General features: G+C 38.3%; 1 protein-coding gene across 1 annotated transcript in view; it reads left to right on the top strand.

Moving 5' to 3' along the window:
* slc39a14 (solute carrier family 39 member 14) overlaps positions 1-22,957 on the top strand; it is a 50,894-nt gene that overhangs the window by 21,639 nt on the left and 6,298 nt on the right. Inside the window, exons 4-7 of the mRNA XM_051950937.1 lie at positions 2,810-2,987; positions 11,745-11,914; positions 14,391-14,513; positions 20,945-21,118. Of these exons, the coding sequence (XP_051806897.1) occupies positions 2,810-2,987; positions 11,745-11,914; positions 14,391-14,513; positions 20,945-21,118 (645 nt within the window). The remainder of the gene's footprint in view (positions 1-2,809; positions 2,988-11,744; positions 11,915-14,390; positions 14,514-20,944; positions 21,119-22,957) is intronic.

Genomic DNA, 22,957 nt, shown 5'->3' with positions numbered 1-22,957 from the left:
CAGCAGATGGGATGTGCGTTGGATCTTTGAAATCTTTTGATGCTGTTAAGCGTGTCATGTCGTATTAGCAGGTAGTAAGCAAGCATAGTTTCAATTTGTTTCTTGACAGGTGAGGACAAGCTCTCAATTACGGAGTCTGAAATATAATAGCTGAGGGAGTTGAAAAAAATGCATCTTGGCTCATTTTCAGAATCCCTTGTGGTGTCTCCGCCCTGATGCATATTCACATTTTTGAGGAGGTACTCGTTAGCTGCGGTTGCAATTACAGCAGAGCCTCCGCAACACCCTGAAGGAGGTGGTTAAATCCAGCTCTAGTCCTGTCTGGAAGAAGGTACCGGTGCCAGATAGTTAAAATGTTTAGCATATTTTCCATGCTTAGTGTCGTGGACGGTTGACTCGCATACTAGCTGATCGGCGCCTGAACAGATTCACTCTGAGTAATTGTGGCAGAGCTGCGAGCACGAAGAAATGAAACAGAACAGGAGGTTAAGGGTCGTCCAGTTCAGTAGTTGGATGTTGGAATTCACTTGCAGCATTGTGTTGCCGTCATTGCCAGTGTAACTAGACGAGCCCTCAGTAGAGGGCAGAACCACGCCCATGCATGATACTCTGTATCAATTTTGATCATCCTTCGTATCTCCCTTCCTACTTGATCTGCTGACCTGTAACTCCACAACTGAGCAGGGGACCTTAGACCAGGGGTGTCAAACTCAGTTCCTGGAGGGCCACTATCCTGCATGTTTTAGATGTTTCCCTCTTCCAACACACCTGATTCAAATGATCAGCTTATCATCAAGCTCAGCAGAAGCCTGATAACGAGCCTGATCATTTGAATCAGCTGTGTTGGAAGAGGGAAACATCTAAAACATGCAGGATAGTGGCCCTCCAGGAACGGATCTTGACACCCCTGCCTTAGACTGATCTTCAGTGCCAAGTTTGATTATCCTGACTTCAGCACTTGCAGAGATATCTGAACGGACATACACACACACATACATACTTACCCAGCCAGCCAGATACCGAAGCGAATGCATTAACCCTGCTGACGTACGTCAGGCGTGGTTAAATATGACGCAAGAAGAAATGAAACCACAACCTTTGGCCAACAGCTGTCTCTGTTCTCCCCTTTTATTGAAGCACATTTTCTAGCGTGTGCTCGGTCACATGTGTCACCTGCGCGTTGATACACCTGACAGAAACCGTGCATCAGCCACCGAACACGTTGCAGGATTGGTTTTATTGTTTGTGCAGAGAACAGAGTATATACAGTCATCGAGTGGAGTTTTGAGTAGACTTCTTTCTGTTGTTGTTGATTTTTGTCCACATTTGGCAAAATGGTGTTTGCTCTGTGGTTACGTGGTGAGTCACCGTCGAAAGCCCCACTTCTGTTTGATTCTGCTTCACTTTTGTCCCCCGGAGGTGAAATTTAACTGATTTCTGTGACCCATTATTGTTATCATAAATTCACCATGGATACAAATTGCTTTGTGTTTTAAATGTGGCCTTTAAGAATTGATTTCAGATGTTTTTTTTATATTCTGACATTCTGTATTGTGTACTTTTGGTTGATTAATGGTTTGTAAACATTGTAATTCCTTGTTATTAGCAGCTTTCTTTAAATGTCAAGCAAATTTGTGGCAGCATCCTATAATCAGAAACTAAAATCATTAGAAATAAAAAGAGAAATGTTTGCAAAAATCAAATTTTATTGGTAATTCCCTTTAAATTAAGGGAGATTTACACAGAAGTCATATACAGGAGGTCCTCGACTTATGTCTGAGTTCTGTTCCTACGGTGTGACGTTAAAAATTGGAACTTTGGTGAAAATGTAAACAAAGCTGTGTGTTTCGCCCTGTTCCGAGTGTTTTATTAAATCCAATTTCACTTCCATGTGGATGGCTTTCCTTTTCTTCGAAGCGCTGCCATCAGAAGAGTCTGACTTACTCTTGGGAGCCATAATGAAGGACAGAAAGTTAGTGAATGTAGCACAATCCAAGCATGCAAACAAATCCATATTATAGCACTGCGTGATGACGTGTTCGTCCGCTCCACTCGCCAGCTAGTTCCACGTAACCAGTTCTGACGTAACGACAAAACTCTGTAGGTCGATGACGTCATAAACTGAGGACCCCCTGTATTCTGCTGCCTGCTTTAGATGTCTAAATAGAAGACAGCAACCACGTCCATGTTCTATCAAATGATTCTGATGAAAGGTGGCGTATTCACATCTTGATTGTGTGACCGTCAGTCCAACACAGAAAGCTCTTTTTATTAGCAACGTATAAATCAAAGAACAGCAGCAAATAATTACATTTGAGAAGCTGGAACCAGTGAATGTTTGATGTTTTTTGGGAGAAATAACTCTTAATGTTTTTGTTTTGCTGTCAATCACTTAATTGATTCCACTGCGTTTAGGTGTCTGTTGAATTGCGGTGCAGTAATATATCACTTTTCCTGAATTTAGGGACGAAATTAGGCCATTCTGTCTCCTATAGATGCTTATTTTGATAGAAATTGTGTTATTCTGTTCCGTGATAATGAAAATGCATTTTTTTATGCACTAACAACACAGTTTTGAACATTTTACATGGACGTTCTTAGGATTTAAGGATGTAGTGTCCTATCACTGGTGTTACTCTCACAAATAATAAACAAAAGGTTTAATCCTCTATCAACCAACATAGATGTCTGATCACTAAGTGAGCCTGTCCTCCTGTTCTGTTACTATACATCCCTCCTGATTCACTGACAGCATAATGCCGACTTCTCCTGTCCGACGGGTGACTGATGGGTGGGTTTTCATTTTCAGTGCTTGCCCGCGGACACGCTGGCTATTTACAGCATCAGCGAGCAGTCGCGGCTGGACAGTCGGGGTTTACAGGAGCTGTGTCCCACCATGCTGCAGCAGCTGGACGCCGGCAGCTGCAGGGCACAAAAAGAGGAGGAGGCGAGCAGCGACGCCTCGCCCAGACCATCAGACGGTGAAGGTGAGCCCTGATTGGTTAACGTCATGTTTAGTTAGTTAGTTTTTGTTTCATTCATTGACAAAAAAAACCAAAACAATTCAGTACAATACAAAAGTGGAGTGGAATTTTGAATAGACTTCCTAGTGTTATTGTTTACTCCAATTTTTGTCAACATTTCTCATTGTGATGACTTTAACCATCGTATCATCCTGCGGGTCAAAATCGACCCGTTTGAAAATGTTGGGGGAAAAAAAATATTTCACAGTGAATCTTCTGATGTCCACAATTTTAACATTTTGGTGGAAAAAAAGAAATGTGAAAAATGTTTAAGAACATTCACAAAAAAATCAACCAAAATCCAGTGAATTTCGCTGGATTTTGGTTGATTTTTTTGTTAATGTTCTTAAAGACAATATTAGAAGTTGTACTGATATATATGTAATCACTTTAGATATTTTTAGGATTTTTTTTGGAAGATTTTTACTCATTTTTTTGAGAATATTTACATTTATTTTTTAATAAAATTTTTAAGGGAAATTTTTAAAGAATTATTGGAATTTTCTTCCTGAAGGTTTTGCAAATTTTCAGAAATTTGGGGGATTTTTTTGCTGAATTTTTGTATTTTTTTCAGACAAGGAAACAATATTTTTTGGTGCCCGTAAATGAGGACAACAGGAGGGTTAAAGAATTGATTTTAGATGGGTTTTTTAAATATTCTGACCTTCCACAATGCGTGCTTTTGGTCGATTAATGGTTTGTAAACATTCTAATTCCCTGTTATTGGCAGCTTTCGTTAAATGTCAACAATTTTATGGAAACATCCTATAATCAGAGACTAAAATCATTGAAAATAAAATGAGAAATGTTTGCAAAATAACACACTCAAAACAACAGTTTCCAAATTTCTCAATGAAAGGGAGTAGAAAGAAGAATAAACTGATGTAATCTGTCCTTTTATGTCATACAATCAGTTTACAACTAACAAAATGTGAGACTCATATCAGAGTTTTCTCTCATTACACAAACATTATGATACTCATGCTTAATTTCTTTGTATTTTAATAATATGCTGGTTTTAATTACACTTTTTATTTTGGGTGTGTCTTATATTCTTTTGATTTCTGGTCTAGATTGTTCCATAAATTGACCCTCTTTTACAGAAATGCAACGTTGCATTAATTTAAATCTAGGTTTTTATAACGATCTCTGTTCGATTAGCAATTTTCCTTTCCGACAAAAACATTTCAGAAAGGTAAAACACTCACCCTTACTAGCTTTGTCGGAAAAAAAGAATTGCTAATCTCATATAAGAAAACGACAAAATGAACATAATCTATTTCCTCTGTTCCCTTTAAGTTATATTTACTTTACCTTTTTGGAAATCTGTCCTGGACATTGACTGATAAAATTTCTTCATGAGATGTCGTTGAATTTCAACAATCTTAAATGAATTTTAGCTTAAGTTTAAGTATTTGTCTGCCTTTTTAGCCCGCCTTCTAAGCACAAAATATTCTAATTAAATTGCACATACGTCATATGTTGCATGACTGTCGAGGTCAGTTTTGGGTTTGCATTTGTGTCGTCTGTCGGTCAAACTTTGCTTTCAGCTCCTTGAGATGTTTTATCTTTCTACAGCTTCTTTATCTCACACTATATGGGGTTTTATGTGACTCCCTCTGCAAGCAGTACATTTTCTCTGTGTTCTCTGTTGTTTCAACCACACTCTCTCTTCTGATATCACCAATGGGGCCTTGAAAACACTTCTTCTTTTTTTTTTCAAATCTGAGCTCCAAATGTGTGTTTTGTTGCCTGGAGATAGTGATATCATGATGTCCCCGAAGGAGATAAAAAGCCAAAATAAGCATGCGGAGTTCGCCAAGGCTCAGATTGCATTTCTCAGTTTGGCTCACGACCCAACACACCCTTCAGAATGAAAAATCCTGCCTCAGTCAGCAGATCCAGCGCGTAGGATAGACCTCATCCAGGTAAAGACGGTCCGGGCGGGAAGGCTCGTCTTTCCTTGGATGCTGACTCACTGTAACTGCATCCAGACTGCTGACTGCACACGGCAGCAGGACGTCCTTTGCAGCCCTGTAGCCGTTTTGACATGTGCATTCAATCTTAAGTTTTTGGACCGAGCACTGGCTATTGTTTAACAAGCCTCTGACTTTGCTTCGATGAAGCTAAATTGGCTCTGGAGTGTGTAGCTGGTATAAAAAGCCAACTAATGACAGACTCTGAGGTTTTCGGTTAACTCGTGTGATGTTTTGCCCTCAAGGCTAGAAGCGGCACCAACGTCTGAAAGCAGCACAGCCTTAGGGAAGCTTCATTTGTTCCCACTTAGTGAAAAGTAGCTGCTCTCTTTATGCAAGCACAGACTGCGGACATCGGTCTTCGTCGTCTTTGTACGCTGATGGCATTCGGCTGCAGCCTCGCCACGCCGGCTCACAAATTTCCCTTCTTGCTTTTAACCCAGTTTATTTCATCCTTGACAGGTGAGGAAGAAATGCCCCAGAGTGCCGGTTCTATCTCTCCCTCTCCACTGATGAATTTGTTTTCCCTTATCAGCCACTCATGCCCTCGGCTCGCCTCACACTTGCCCCTGTAGGCAGCTTATTTTGGCTTCAGCGCTGTTTTTCTTTGCCTCGGCTGTGGAGGTTTGCCAGCAGCCGAGAGGCAGATGCCACAGAAATTCATCTCTACGACAGATCTCACTGACTTGTATGCGACTTATATCCTGATTCTTTCTCATGATGTGCGTGTAGCTTCATTACATAACTCGCATTAGATCGTGTCAAACGTATTTTAGTTCAGGGGCCACATTCAGCCCAATTTGATCTCAAGTGGACCGAACCATTAAAATCAGAGCATAATAACCTATAAATAACCACAAAACATTATTCAATTTCAACATTATTAAGCCTCATTTTGTCATTTACACATTACAACTTACAGATCACAGTGTTTCTATAAAGGCACAAAACATTTAGTCACAGGTATCTGGAACTGAATGATATAGTATTTCACTTTATGATCAAAATGACAAAAGTCAGACAAAAAAGGACAAGAAGCAACAAAAAACAGACAAAATGTTACAAAAATGAGACGCAAAATGACAAAAAAATGAGAAACGACATGAAACAAAACAAAACAGAGAAAAAAATTGCACGAGAAAGTTACAAAGCGACAAAGAAATAGACAAATTACACAAATGAGACCAAAAATGACAGAAGCGAGAAATAAAACAACAAAAAAGTGGACAAAAAACACAAGCGAGACAAAAAAAAACACAAAGCGGTACAGAAAACAATGAGCAAAGCAAAACACAAAATGACAAAAATTAGACAAAAAACACAAGTGAGACAAAAAGGAAACACAATACGACAAAAACATGAGACAAGCAACAAAAGTCAGACACAAAAAAGACAACAAAACAACAAAAGAAGACAAGATATTACAAAAATGAGACACAAAACAAGAATGATCAATCTAGTATTTTACTTTGTGATCAAAACAACTTATCATGGTCTAGAAATAATTTTAAATTTAGATTTTTGCAGATGTACAATTTGCAGTCAATGTCTTCTCTGTGTCTTTTCTTTATATTAACTTTAACTGTTTCTCATCAGATCGTGGTTTTCCAGTAGCCTTTATAAAGCTTTGGTTTTTACCTCGTTTGAAGAAAAACCCTTCAGATGCCAGTAACACAAATGTCTGGAGGCCACCTTCAGGCTTCAAGAATTTCTACTTCCGCTGGGGAGTTCTGTTTGCAAAAAGTAAATATTTTGTGTGCCGCAAGGTTTTGTCATGGCAACAGTGTTTTGTCTCTCTTCACATGAGATCTTGCAATTGCAGGAAATTTGTTTTCTTAGCTGTGCCGATGATACAGAGTTCTACATCTTCACCTGCACTCCTGAACCCTGTGCTGACCACAACCCCACTGTGCATCCCACAAAAGAAAGAATCTCATTTTTAAATTTTTGTATGAAGTCATGAAAACAGAGAAGCAAAGCAACAAAAAAGTAGAAAAACAACACAAGAGAGACAAAAAACACTCACAAAAGGATGACACAATACACAAAACAACAAATAAAGCAAAACAGAAAATGACAAAAATAAGACAAAGAGCAGAAATGAGACTAAAAGGAAACGCAAAATGACAAAAACATTAGACAAATGACAAAAGTCAGACAAAAAAAGACAAAAAACAAGACAAAATATTACAAAAAATTAGATGCAAAATGACAAAAACAAGACACAAAGCAATGAATAAAACAAAACACAAAATGACAGAATTTTTGGATAATTTTTCATCTTTCATTTCTAATTTAACATCTTTATTTGCTCTTATTTTTGCGACAGAAGATGCTAATGCTGACCTCTTACTGGTTTCCTATAGTTGTGGTTTTATATAAATATTAATCTTCATATGGTCTGGACTTGGTATCCAGAAGAATTTATTTAATCTGTCCACCTTGGATTATCATTTTGTCACAATGTGTGTAATGTTATTTGTTCACTTTTTGCTATTTTTTTCCTTGTTTAAAGTCCTGTCTTTCTCCTAACTTGTTGTACTCACATGTGCCTTCCTTCTTAACAGCCTCTCCTTATCTTATTATTGATTCCTCTCTCCACATTATCACACCATCGAATGGATCATACCTCCAATAAACCCAGTTAATCTTTATTTTCCATAAACGTTACAGGTGATGTAGCCTCAGGAGAAAATACTACAACCTTTAACTACTGCCCTCTTACCTTTTTTTTTCTATAGGGGTTGCTGAAGGCAGTAATTCTCTTGTGACACTTATAAAAATCAAAGCATTATTCACTTATTGTATGTGTCTGATTTGTGAACACGTTAACCAGAGTGACGTTTCCTGCTCTTGAAAATGTTTGATTTGAATAGTTTTAGAGGCCTTTATGAAGTGGAGCTATCTAACATATGCAATGCTACAAAATATTGTCAGAAATGTAGATACAAATTGTTAAGCAGGAATGTTTTTCTACTTTTCTATGCACTTAAACATCAGTTTTCTCTTTTAAACTTCAGGCAGTGCCTCATACCACTGGTTTAAAGGTCCCATATTGTGTCCCTTTTTGGCAAATTAATTAGTCTTACATATCCACACGGTCTGTCTTTTAGTTTTCCAGCTCAAAATACTGCAAACCGGGCTGTTTTTCTCCAGTTTTATCGCTGTTTTGCTCTGACAATCAATAAGCTGCTGCTGCCCCCGCCCCCTTCAGGAAGAAGACCCTCTCTGCATCTTTGATTGACAGAGCAGAGTTTAAAGCTGGGCTTGAGAAATGACATAAGTAAATATCTTCATGTCTGAACAGCTTTTATTTTACACCTCTAAGCTTATGTCAACCACAAAACACAACAAGAAAAGCACTCAGGGAGCAGTACTCCTCCAAGGCTGCTCATTCCCCATATGGCATTGTCAGAAATGTCGAATTTCGTATTAGTTATTGATGATCAGAAATCATGGCAACATAGAATGTGTCCATTTAATTAAGATGTACCCGCAAACAACATGACCTTGCGCTGAGCACAGGCGTGTGTTATGCATTTGTACGTTATGTATGGATACCGAATCACATGGCCTAAATATATAGCAGGCAACAGGAACTGATGGGACCCAGAAACACCCCCACAATTTAATCAATTGTTCCTTGTGTCATTTCTGACAGATAAGTCCTGATAAGTCCTCAGTGGTGGATTTATAGTAGGATCACAATCATGTGATCGTCAACAGTCAGCTGATGTAGTGTTCACTTGTCATGGTTAAAGTGCTTTGTGCCGCTATCTCACAATGATACAGAAATATTTAACAAATCCATGGATCCAGACTGTAAGCGGCAGCAATGCCAAAATATAATCATTTGGTCCTTGTGTCATTTCTGACCTTCCCTGAAAATTTCATCGAAATCCGTTAGTCCGTTTTTGAGTAATGTTGCTAACAGACAGACGGACGGACGGACGGACGCCATATCTCCGCCATTCGCAATAGAAATGGATTTTCACCATATGGAACCTTTAATGCCTCTAAGATTAGGCACTCTTCTGTTATATTTTCTATATTTTTTAAACCAGCAATGCTTAAATGTATAAATTAAATCATATATCAGCTGCTGAAATCTAAAATGTTGTCGGTTTCATCTGGAGTTGATTTGTTGCATTGAATTGCCAGAAAATGTGGTTTTATTTCCTTGCTTACAGCTGATAAACGTGATTTAACAGTGAAATGTCCTTGCATAATGCATTTCTTTAACTGAATTCATTTCTTTTTACGCTCTGCATGTCTGTTTGTTCTAACGTCTCGCCTTCCTCTTCCATCCAAACCCCTCCCGGCTCCAGTCTGGGGCTTTTCTTTCTTGAGCGTGACGGTGATCAATATGTTCTCCCTCACCGGAGTCTTCATTGTGCCCCTGATGAAGACGCGCTACATGAAACACGCGCTCACCTTCTTCGTCGCTCTTGCCATTGGCACGTTGTTCTCCACAGCCGTCCTGCAGCTGCTGCCAGAGGTTTGCCATCCAGACATGCGTTCATCTTCACACCATACATTTCTGCTTTTCAGAGCCCTGTGGTAGAAAACCTCTCCAGTTCGCTGCAGTCTCACATGATGGTTTAGAAAAAAAAATAGCGAACCTTTGGCCAACTGCTCCTTTGTCTCTCTTCATCTGTAGCGGTTTCCTCTTCCTGCCTTTGTTTTCTGGCTATGGTTTATTTTCTCAGGGCCCCAATAAGCGCCGCAGAAGGCTTTTTGGTTTCGCTCTGCCCTCACAATCATCTGGTGGTGTGTGTTTATGTGTGTGGCTGTATCTGCACCTTTGCTGGCATTGAGATGTAGGCCAGCCGTGAGGGTTCACCGTGAGAGAGAGGGAGACAGTTCAGCTTCCTCTTCTGCTGCAGCATGTCGAGCAGCTAAACGGATGTGACAGCGGCTCCGTCTTTTGTTTTCTGCTTTTTGGGTTTTATAAGTTTCAGTTTGTGCGAGACAGTCCCGGGAAAAGGAATGTAGCACACCATGAGCCGTGGGTATTTTTCACATTTTTACTCACTGTGGGCTCATTTTTTGTTGCAGTATAAAGTCCAGCACCTCTATGGAAACAGAACAACCATAGCTAGAAGTAGAAAGAACTCAGAAATGTCTTTTGTGTTGTCTGAGACAATTACAATGCCAGATATTAGAAAAAAGTACAAAAACAAAAGTAGAATTTCCACGAATATTTATATTGCAAAAAGTTTTAAAAAATATAAAAAACCCGCAATCAACAGGTACAACATTTTTACAAATGCATACAGATATTACCGATATATATTCTTTTAAATGACAGTTCTACATAGTTTAAATATTTTGTTACTTCTCCTGTCTGCTCTGTGGAAAACCAGCCGGCAGTTCAATCGAGAAATCCCAGAATTTTTGTCACGTGACTGTTGGTCGCAGCTGAGTCACTAATGTCTTCACCTTTGCACCGAGGAATGCAGAATTTTTTGTTTTTTTTACAGAATCTGGACACAGAAAATTGTTTAATTTGGGAGAATTTTTGAAAATGAGACGCGCAAAATTGAAGAATTTTAGTCGTCGAACGTGGTTGTTCACAATTTTGAGTAGTTTAAAGATTGCCGGAAAGCTGAAAATTTTAAAGTTTTTTTTTAGTTTTTGCAGTGATAAATGGGGTAAATGGAGTAATTTTGGGGATTTTTCTTTGTCATTTTTAGTAAATTTTTCTACCTTAGTTTATTGCGATTTTGAGTAGATGAAAGGCCACAGTAGATCCCGTTTTTGCTCACTGTGGACCCGTTTTTCACTACAATCCTGTATGGAAACAGAACAACCATGACTAGAATAGAGAGAACTCAAAAATGTCTTATGAACAATTTTTTTGTGCAGCCAAGAATCCCAGATTTTTTGTTACATGACTGTTGGTCACAGCTGAGTCACTCATGTCTTCACCTTTGCACCGAGGAATGCAGAATTTTTGTTTTTTTACAGAATCTGGACAGAGAAAATTTTTTAATTTGTGAGGATTTTTGAAAATGAGACACTTTCAGTCTTCATAGTTTTTCGCAATTTTGAGTTGTTTTGCCACAAAGCTGAAAATCTGACGGTTTCCACAGTGACAAATGGAGTAATTTTGGTGATTCTTTTTGGTGATTCTTTTCTTCTTTTTTTAAAAATGATACCATGCCTTAGAAACCCGGCGGCAGGTTTTTGGGTTCAGGGGGTTAAAGCGTCCTTCACGTTGAAATGTGACCTCTTGTTAGCGTTGCTTCTTGTCCTGCTGTTGGGCTATTTAAAGTTCATTTGCACCACTTTATATCTGCATCCATAGCAAGCCCTTGGCCCGAGGCTGTGATGTACCTGAGTGGACTCGAACAAAATGTGTGCGTGTGAGTGTGCCTGAGAGTTTCATAAACTGTGATTTCAACTTTACTGCTTCTTCTTCTCGTTGAAAAGACGTGCATGGGGTACGAACACGGCTTCAAAGGACTTCCAATTACCAGCAAATACAAATGAAAAGTGGTGTTTCTTCTCCTTAACTGTTTTCCTCTGCTCACAGGTATCTTTTGGAATCTCTTTTTTTTCCCCTCAGGTTGATTTCACTCGATTCTTTCTTCGTCTTTTTTTTCCAGGGAGTTAACTGGTTGGTGTTCTCTTGATTGTTTTTGTCCCTTACCCTGCTGGTTAATCGGATGAAATCAGTTCTAAAACTAACTACCTCGTTGTCTCTCACCTTCCCCCTTCTTCTTTCCTCTCCGTTGATCAGTGTGGGGCTATGGGATCCTGTGTGTGACACTGATCTCTCTGTGTTCGTTGGTTGGGGCCAGCGTGGTGCCCTTCATGAAGAAAACCTTTTACAAGCGACTGCTGCTCTACTTCATAGCCCTGGCCATTGGCACGCTCTACTCCAACGCCCTGTTTCAGCTCATCCCAGAGGTAGAGTCGATGCTGCTGTGACTCACTTAGCTGCATCACAGAGCCTCAGTGCAGGGTTTTTGTGATGTTTAAGGAAAAGAGCATTCAGCGTTGGTATTATGTATCGTTAGAAAGCCATAGAAGAGTTTTGAGATGGTTCCTTGATCACTTCTTTGTCACTAGCTCGTAAATATCACAGTAAGCAGGATAAGTTGTATAAAACATCTAGCTACACGATGATCTAATTCGTCCAGCCCAGCGACGATAAGCACAAAGCAAGCTGAGCACAGAGCAGAATCTCCCCCATAGTTCATGACATTCTTGTCGCTGGAAATAAGGCTAATATTCAGAGTAAACACTACACATGACAGATCAGATATGGTCAAAAAGCAGAGTTTAAAAAGCATGCTCAGATTCAAAATAAAGTTTATTCAGGAGTAAGTGTGTGCTGAAGCTGCAAAGTGACTCAGAGGTAGTGGTTTCAGCAAAAAAATCTGCATCATAACCTTCATGAAAGTAGGATTTATTGTTGTATTAGATGTACACTACTGTTCAAAAGTTTGGGGTCACTTTGTATATCCTTATTTTTGAAAGGAAGGCAGCTTTTTTCAATGAAGATAACATTAAATGAATCATAAATCCAGTCTAGACATTGTTAATGTGGTAAATGACTTTTCTAGCTGGACATTTTTAATGGAATATCTCCATAGGGGTACAGAGGAACATTTCCAGCAACCATCACTCCTGTGTTCTAATGCTTCATTGTGTTAGCTAATGCTGTTGAAAGGCTCATTGATGATGAGAAAACCCTTGTGCAGTTATGTTAGCACATGGATAAAATTATCTGGGTGACCCCAAACTTTTGAATGGTGGTGTAGATAGATCGATAAATGCATACTTTTTCGCCCCAATGGAGGGGATTTGACTTGGATTCTATGAAACACTTAAGGAGACAGAAAAAGCTCACATGATTATACATTTTACATAAATAAAACTGCAAAACAATAAAATCTAACTGATTACTATTATGCCTTAGTTCTAGCCAGCAGTATCTAATAAGCTGACAACTGAGCTTAAATTATATTAAAGCTCATTTTCACAATATTTAATTAAAAGTATTTATACATAAAGTCTACCCGAAGGCCATTACCAACAAATAGCTTCATCAGAATTATTCTTGGATTGAAAAACTTCATTGACTGTTCATTGATCTGCAGTTTTCTCTGTAATATCACAAAAACAACAAACACATTCCTGAATCCACCATCATTTTTGATCTAGTTTGATTGAAATTAGCCTTACTTTGGTTTAAAATAATCTGATGTTGTGAAGCTGCTAACCTAAAATTCAAAGCAAAGACACTGACTATATTTATATGCACACAAAAACAGGTATTTGTGCTATAATTTAACAAAGTTGTTGGTAAAAATCCGGTTTAAAGCAATAGCTAAGCTGCTATAAAACCTGAATTTGCATTTATACCAATCAGCCACAATATTAAAACCGCCTCCCTCGTATTGTGTAAGTTTTAAAACAGCTCTAAGGTATAAAACCATGGACATTTGACCTCTGGATGTGGCTATTTTGAGCCCTGTAGTTGGCAGATCGAGGCCTCCGTTCGTCCAGATTTTGTAAATGCTCGATCAGATCAGAATCTTTGGAGTTTGGAGGCCGGATCAACACCTCTGGCTCTGGTTTGTAGAGTCATTCCTGCACTTTTTAGGTGTGGCAGAGCCATTTGTACCACAGTTGAGGCAGATGGGGAGTGCCACTGATATAAACGGGCGTGTTTGAAAGTTTAGGCGTGCGTCAAAGTAACGTCCATATAGATGCCAAAACCCACAGTTTCCCTGTAGAACGAGATGATTAACATCATTCACTTGACTTGTCAGTGATTTTAATGTTGTGGCTGTTTGGCAAAGTTAACGAGAAGTCTTTATTCTCCTCACGACAAAGTGGAGGACAGGCGTTAAAGTATGCATGAGCACAGAGCAATAATGGCTCTGTAATGTAATTCATTGCATCAGTTCACCTGGGATGAAGAAAACAATCTATACCTGTGAGCTGATACGGCTCGATGTGTGGCGAGTTTGTGTCTACAGCAGCGAAAGACGATTACATCCATAATTCAACGTGTTTCTGGGTTCGGAGGCTGCTGTGAAATATCGCCGCAATATCTTAAAAGGATGTCAGATTTAGTTGTTGTTGTTCACTTTTCCATGTAACAATGGGGAAAACTAAAAACTACCCAAAAACACTGGGGAGGGTGAAGACTTTCGAGCACATAAAATTCCTTTTGATCAGCCGTTGAGACTGACAGCGACTATAAACACGGAAAAATGTTTTCTTTAGTCTTCACCAAAAGTGAAACTTAACTCTGAATACAGAACATAGACCCACTGAGCTTTACCAACTACTACTATGACTCTTAATTTAAATAATAAGAAGAATTTGAGCAATTATCACAAGCTAACACCGTCTTTTCCCTCCACGTCAGGCCTTTGGTTTTGACCCTATGGTGGACTTCTACGTATCCAAGTCTGCAGTGGTGTTTGGAGGATTTTATCTCTTCTTCTTCACTGAAAAAGTCCTCAAGGTGCTTCTCAAGCAAAAACAAGGGGTGAGTTCATACCATATTTTGAATTATTTAATACTTCCTGTCCCTCCATAAGGTGTTTTTATTTGCATTTTTGATTAAACTGCATGAGAAAACTTTAATGGAAATGGAAAATTTGGTAGAAAAGAAGTTGGATTTTGTCCCTTTCAAAAGAGGTAATGCTCTTCATGGGGGATGGAAGCCATTTTTAGGAGGAAGTTCTGACGTAGCAAATATTTAACTCGCACCTTCTTTTGTCGATTTCATCTCTAGACATCTTTAAACATGATTTGTACCAACTGCCATGAAACAATACTTACAACTTATCCAATTAAAACCATTTTCTGAAGACTTTTCTCCATTTTTCTCTCATAATTGGCCAAATTTTCATTTCTTTTCCTCTTAATTTTTAGTAGGTGGCAACTGTTTTTGTGTACATTTTCTTTTACTCATCATTAGTACTACTACTCTTTATTTTAATTATGCATACTGACTCTAAGAAGTAAAACAGAACTGACAAAGCTGCATTTTAAAGCGATGACAAGCACTTCTTTCATAAGGGGTGAGTTTATACCAACGTTTGTATTATTTAACACTTCCTGTTCTTCCATAATATGTTCTTGTTTGCATTTTGAAATAATTGCATGAGAAAACTTTAAGGGAAATGGCAAATTTAGCACAAAAGAAGGTGGATTTTGACTTTTTTTGAAAGAGGTAATGCTTTTCATGAGGAATAGAAACCACTTTTAAGAGGAAGTTCTGACATAACAGATATTTAACTTACATGACAGATCAACCATTTCCACTTCTTTCGTCAATTTTGTCTCTAGACATCTTGAAACACGACCTGTACTAGCTGACATGAAACAATACTTTCATTTTACCCAATTAAAACTGATTTCTGAAGACTATTCTCCATTTTTCTGCCATGGAAACGGCAAATTTAGCACAAAAGAAGGGGGATTTTGTCTTTCATGAGGGGTGGAAACCACTTATAAGAAGAAATTCTGAGATAGTGAACTTTTAACTCACATAATACGTGGTGAAACATGACTGACATCAACTGACATGAAACAATCCTTACAGTTTACCCAATTAAAATCATTTTATGATGACTTTTCTCAATTTTTCTGTCATCGATGGCCAAAGTTTTGTTCCTTTTCTTTTAGCAGTTCGCACAAAAATGGTTTTGTTTCCAGCCTCTTGTTCTCTGTTTATTAAACCGCCGCCTTCTCACAGCACTGAATGCAAACAAGACTAATCCACATTACCATTTTTAGATAAACGTTTGCAACATTTCAGGATTTTGCTTCACATTTGCTTGATAATAATATGAAAACATGGCTGCCAGAACTGCCAAAACCGCATTCAAAAGACCAAACAAACACTGCTTTCATAAATGAAATAAACAGTAAACAAATATTGGCTTCCAATCAGCCTTGAAGTTCAGGACGGTTGCTCTAAAATAGCAGGAGGAACAGTCTTGAGAGTTGTAGCAAAAGCCAAGTTTACATTGAGAATTAAGGCAAAGACAAAAGAAGTAAAGAAATGTAGCTCTGAATCAACACTCTCAACAAACCTGTACATTGTGAGCCTCACACAGCTGGTGTTTTGTCCAAGGTCAACTCACAAAGACAAACACAATACCAAGGCTTCAACCAAAGGAGGATCTCTGGTGGCCTCTTGAGTTTTATATAATTTTCTCTTTGTCCCATTCTCAACCCATAAGTTGGACAGAATGCTATAGAGACTGAAGAACTCCAGTTGAAACCACAATCAAGAATACTATTAGACTAAATTTTCTGATAGTAACAAAGTCCATTCAGTGCAATGAGCAGCTTTTCCTTGTTTATATTATATCAGATTAGCACAAACAGTGATTTTCAAGATTAATTCCAGCTATTTCTTTCAATAAATCAATTAAATCCATTTGTTTTGTCTGTAAAATGGCAGAAGATACAGAAAAATTACAGAGATAATCTACTGTACTCCTAAAGATTCAATTTACTATCAGATTTTGCAAATACAACATGAAATTCGGGCCTTAAAGAAGCTGGAACCTGCAAAAAAATTCTCATTTTACTTTAAAATTGAGCACTTTTGGTCTGCTTGAAGGCATTTTTGGACAGCAGCGGTACATAAAACAACACAAAAAAATATTGAGACATGAAATCATTGCCTTTAAGAAACTGGAACCTGCAAAACTTTGACATTTCACTCGAGAAATTTGGCACTTTCAATCTGCTTAAAGGCATTTTTGGACAGCAGAGGTCCGTATAACGATAAAAAACAAAAAAACACAGACCATTTCATCAAGATATGATTCTACTAAAAGCTAATAAGTGAGACCTACCTGCTCTTAAAAGATGCTCCCATAATAGGACACAATAATGACGCGTTAATTTTAATGCCAAATACTTTACAGCAGTGGTTGGCAACTGGCGGCCCGCGGGCCAAAAGTGGCCCGTCAGGAATAATATCTGGCCCGCCAGATGATTTTGAAAATTTGATTTGGCACGGAGCCAAGCCAGTCCGTCAGCGCAACAGGAAACTTGCGTGGTCGGCTGCTGCCGGGCATTTCCGCGTTTGCGCTACTGGTAGGACACGGTTGTACCAGCCAGATTTCACTGAGCAACAGTGTGTGCAAAACGTGTGTGCAAAACGTGTGTGTCTCGGGAGTCATTTTTAATATAGCTGTGATCAGAATTGAGACGTGTGTCCCACGCAGCAGTGATCAGCTGTAGAAGCTCTGCTGCCCAAAGCCACATCTACTTGCCGATCCCTGCTTTACAGCATTAAAAAACTGCAGTGAATCATAGTTGTTGCTTCATTTAATTGTCATGTAAACTTTGTTGTCGGACGGCTAAACTCTACATGTTGGTAATATCAGCTTTGAGCTACCATCGTGAGAATTATGTGATTAAATTCTTTTATCTGTTCGCCAGCAGCTTGTCTGACCAGTTTAACGAGACTTTGGCTTTACCGTAACCGACACAAGCAACTCATTTGATTATTCTTAAATCTGCCTGCAGCTGCTGTCTGCTGTTTGTCTGTTCCAGGTGTTTGAGCCGAAGGCGGTGGTGATTCCTGTACATTATGTTCAGTGATTTACTGTCTAACTGGAAGCGTGGAATTCCTCTCTGCAACTTTTGTTTTCACTAAAAAGAAAACAAAAGTTGGATTAGTCTTCTGTGATAAAGGAAATCCATATGTTTTAATTTTTTTTTTTAGTTAATGAACACGTCTTTCCGGGTGCTATAGGACTTTAAATATTTACATTTCTACAATCTCTACAAACTCAGCGTTTCACCATATTCCAAACAGCAGCTATCAAAAGATATTTCACCCTGCTGTATGTATCTCCAATAGCTTGCTCCTCTGTTTGCTGTTTTTGAACCATGCTGCATTTATTTCATTGCTCCAATATGTTTGATTTTTCACTTTGAATCACTATTATTTCTTTTTATACTTGTCTACAGTTCAGTCAAATAGTCTCTGAATTTTTGTCATACGGCTATTAATTGCAGGTGAATCATTAATGACACACATTTTTAGTTTTTTTTTAAGAAGAACTTTGCTCAATTTTTGAATGAAACCCATAGAATATAGACATTTTAATGACATTTTGTGATTTTAACCTTAGATTCAGTCATTTTAATGACAGAATGATGCGTCACACACGGCTTGTTCAAGGACCGTTGGACAGTCGAACATCTGTCATTTTTCTGTTTTTACACTTCCTGGCTCTGATAAATGGTGTTATTCTGGTGATTTTATCTTTATTATATCTTAAAGACAACAAGCTTTTCGACCCTGCTGGTGTATTTTGGGGTTTGGAGGGTTAAAAAACAGAATTTGACCAAAGTTTTGCCCACCTTATAGGACAGGGAGCAACAAAATATGGTCCTCAATAGAATATATATAAAATATTAGAACCAATAACCACTGAAAACACGTACGTCTTGAGTTTTTTTCTAAAGTGTGAATGGATGAGGAGCATTAGATTGAAAACGGAAGGTTATTCCAAAACCTCCAAAGCCGAAATCTCCTTTATCCGCCAGCCTTGATGAAGAAACAGCGGCAGTTGTTTTGTAAATCTAAGAGGCCTTGAGATAGAATAAGGCCAGAGAAGTTGTAAATATCACTTACAAAACCAATGAGTGGCTTTACAAACAAATAGAAGTGCTTTTTTCAGGGCTTATTCTAATACCACGACTTCTGTTTTGCTTGAATCCTGATTCCTAGACTGTTTCTGGCATCAGTTAAGTGTTTTCCTATTATCTGGTGCACAGTGTGTCTGTATTTAAACAGTGTTGGCTGTGAAAATGGAAAAATTCTTGCATTGTTTTCAGTTTCCCATTTGATAACCTCCACTTCCTGTTTGTCAGTGCTGTAGTGGCTGCTTACAGTTGTCCAGAATAGCATCTGACTCTTAAAAGTCACTTTTCTAACGGAGAAGCTCCGTTCATACTTGCAGATTTTCCTCCAAAACCATCCATCCATCCATTCTCTATACACCGCTTTATCCTCACTAGGGTCATGGGGTGTGCTGGAGTCTATCCCAGCTGACTCGGGCGAAGGCAGGGGACACCCTGGACAGGTCACCAGTCTGTCACAGGGCTACATATACAGACAAACAATCACACTCACATTCACACCTACGGGCAATTTAGAGTTATCAATTAACCTCAGCATATTTTTTGAATGTGGGAGGAAGCCAGAGTACCCGGAGAAAACCCACGCATGCACAGGGAGAACATGCAAACTCCATGCAGAAAGATCCCAGGCCCACCCCGGGATTTGAACCGGGGATCTTCTTGCTGCAAGGTGAAAGTGCTAACCACTTACTCCACCGTGCAGCCCCCTCCAAAACCAGCTTGACTGAGTTTTCCACCTTGCAGACTTGAGTTCAGCCAAAGCTTCTGATTTCATTCACAAAAAGCAGCAGCAGGAAGCTCAGCTGCTCCACCTTGTGGTTGGTCTGCTTCGAACCGTGTGGTTCAGTTCCCTAATTAACGGCTGCCTCATCGACCTGCTGATCCAATTACAGACGCTCTTTCACCCACTTTGACACCTGCGTTGCTGCCGTCAGTTTCTACCACCATCAGTAACTCCAAATCTGTCAGCGCTGAGAAGTGAAACTCTGCAGAGAAGCATCAAAAGGAGGAACTGTTCCCTCTGTGTCCTTGAGTGAAAAACTAAATGTGTTCTGGTTCCAGGTGTGTCATACTTTAACCAACCTTTACATGTGACTTTGTGGTGCATGTGGAACAAGCTTTAGGCCACTGTCCTTGCAAACTTTCGTAAAAAAAAACTCACAGAATCACGAGGGACTTGCAGATATTTTAATTTTTGGCTGAAGATCTCAACCTGGGAGTATAAATGCTCCCCAAGAGGCCAAGTTGAGGTTAAGAAGGACAGAGGATTTCACCTTACTGGGGTTTTATCCACTTCTGATTGGTCCATTTTGTGCAGCATTGACTGAGATTACATCAAAGTCACATTTGGGAATTGGTCACACTGGTGTCAAATCATATCTGGATGAACTTTTTAGCTGCTGCTCAGCAGTGAGACAGGAAGGACAAAAGGACAAAAGCAGCAAAGAACATCTTGATGTTTCGACTTTCCCATCTTCACTTGTCAGGAGTCTTAAATACTTAAATAGTAAAAATGATAATAAATGAATAATTAGCTAGATTAGCACTCATATCAAACTAAAGAATAAGATTGAAGGTTAGAAGTTATAAATTAAAAAATTTGAGAATCAAAACATTAGAAACGACATCACATCAAAGAAGCAGGCAGCTGATTGTGAAATAAAATGACTAAAATAAACGGGACATAATGCATAACAGTGCACTAAAACTGAATAAAGATAAACATAAACTTCACATAAATGCAAGCCTACAGCAGTGGGTTTTTAGAAGTGATTTAGGAGAAGTTACTGACTGTTCTAAGTTTTATTTTCATGGACATTTATATGTTTGTTCTGTTTTTACACCGTACTTATGTGATGTTGCACCTTCTTTTTGTAAATATCAGCAATTTGCAGCAATTTTGGTACCTTGTGGGTTCGATTTCCACGTTCTTTTGTACTTTGGTGTCCCTGTCTTTCTTGAATATAACATGTGTGAACTACTGGATAACTTGAAGTTATCCAAGGGGATCAATAAAACACCTACATACATTTCAGTTTGTAATAGATACCTGTAGAATAAAGTGAGTAAGACGGAATAGTTCTTGTGCTTTTTGTGATGTTTTTTCACCAATAATGGCACTAAAATGTTATCCTGAAACATGCCACTTGTGTCTTGTTCAAAGTGGCAAAGATTTCTGTCTTAACTTTTACAAAAAAATTGACCCATGCGCTCGTTGAGACATGAAGCCAGATGTTGTCAGATTAACAGAAAGGGGTTCACGTCTGAAAGTTTTTTTTACTGATCATGATTTCTCAGAGTCACGGTCACAGTCACTACCCCGGTGCAGATCGATACTCGACGCCCAGCAGCGACGTGGAGGAAGGTGAGAAGGAGAAGCTGCAGCAGAACGGAGAAGCCAGCAGTCTGGCTCTGGGGAAGGTGGATGCAGGGGAAGGAGAGCTGATGCTTAGCCCCGCTCAAACACCACAGGTAGGATTCAACAAGGGAGGACGATGGCTTGTTTTGTTATTTTCTGTCTTGTTTTTGCCATTTTGTGTCTTGTTTTTGTAATTTTGTGCCCTGTTTTGTCATTTTGTGTCTTGTTTCGTTATGTTATCTCGTTTTGTCATTTTGTGTCACGTTTTGTTATTTTGTGTCTTGTTTATCTCATTTTGTATCTTGTTTTTGTCATTTTGTGTCTCGTTTTGTTATTTTGTGTCTCGTATTTGTCATTTTGTGTCTTGTTTTGTTGTTGTGTGTCTCGTTTTTGTCATTTTGTGTCTTGTTTTGATATTTTGTGTCTCGTTTTTGTCATTTTGTGTCTTGTTTTTGTTGTTTTGTGTCTTGTTTTTGTTTTGTGTCTCGTTTTGTCATTTTATGTCACGTTTTGTTATTTTGTGTCTTGTTTTTGTCATATTGTATCTTGTTTTTGTCATTTTGTGTCTCGTTTTGTTATTTTGTGTCTCGTATTTGTCATTTTGTGTCTTGTTTTTGTTGTTGTGTGTCTCGTTTTTGTCATTTTGTGTCTTGTTTGATATTTTGTGTCTCGTTTTTGTCATTTTGTGTCTTGTTTTTGTTGTTTTGTGTCTTGTTTTTGTTGTTTTGTGTCTTGTTTTTGTTTTGTGTCTCGTTTTGTTATTTTGTGTCTTGTTTTTGTCATATTGTATCTTGTTTTTGTCATTTTGTGTCTCGTTTTGTTATTTTGTGTCTCGTATTTGTCATTTTGTGTCTTGGTTTTGTTGTTGTGTGTCTCGTTTTTGTCATTTTGTGTCTCGTTTTTGTCATTTTGTGTCTTGTTTTTGTTGTTTTGTGTCTTGTTTTTGTTTTGTGTCTCGTTTTGTCATTTTGTGTCACGTTTTGTTATTTTGTGTCTTGTTTTTGTCATTTCGTGTCTCGTTTTGTTATTTTGTGTCTCGTTTTTGTCATTTTGTCTCTTGTTTTGTTGTTTTGTGTCTCGTCTTTGTCATTTTGTGTTTTGTTTTTGTTGTTTTGTGTCTCGTTTTTGTCATTTTGTGTCTTGCTTTGTAATTTTGTGTCTTGTTTTTGTCATTTCGTGTCTCGTTTTGTTATTTTGTGTCTCGTTTTTGTCATTTTGTCTCTTGTTTTGTTGTTTTGTGTCTCGTCTTTGTCATTTTGTGTTTTGTTTTTGTTGTTGTGTGTCTCGTTTTTGTCATTTTGTGTCTTGTTTTGATATTTTGTGTCTCGTTTTTGTCATTTTGTGTCTTGTTTTTGTTGTTTTGTGTCTTGTTTTTGTTTTGTGTCTCGTTTTGTCATTTTATGTCACGTTTTGTTATTTTGTGTCTTGTTTTTGTCATATTGTATCTTGTTTTTGTCATTTTGTGTCTCGTTTTGTTATTTTGTGTCTCGTATTTGTCATTTTGTGTCTTGTTTTTGTTGTTGTGTGTCTCGTTTTTGTCATTTTGTGTCTTGTTTTGATATTTTGTGTCTCGTTTTTGTCATTTTGTGTCTTGTTTTTGTTGTTTTGTGTCTTGTTTTTGTTGTTTTGTGTCTTGTTTTTGTTTTGTGTCTCGTTTTGTTATTTTGTGTCTTGTTTTTGTCATATTGTATCTTGTTTTTGTCATTTTGTGTCTCGTTTTGTTATTTTGTGTCTCGTATTTGTCATTTTGTGTCTTGGTTTTGTTGTTGTGTGTCTCGTTTTTGTCATTTTGTGTCTCGTTTTTGTCATTTTGTGTCTTGTTTTTGTTGTTTTGTGTCTTGTTTTTGTTTTGTGTCTCGTTTTGTCATTTTGTGTCACGTTTTGTTATTTTGTGTCTTGTTTTTGTCATTTCGTGTCTCGTTTTGTTATTTTGTGTCTCGTTTTTGTCATTT

Source organism: Acanthochromis polyacanthus, chromosome 7 (assembly GCF_021347895.1).
Source record: "Acanthochromis polyacanthus isolate Apoly-LR-REF ecotype Palm Island chromosome 7, KAUST_Apoly_ChrSc, whole genome shotgun sequence".
NCBI classification, from domain to species: Eukaryota; Metazoa; Chordata; class Actinopteri; family Pomacentridae; genus Acanthochromis; species Acanthochromis polyacanthus.
This window is presented reverse-complemented; position numbering and strand designations above follow the sequence as displayed.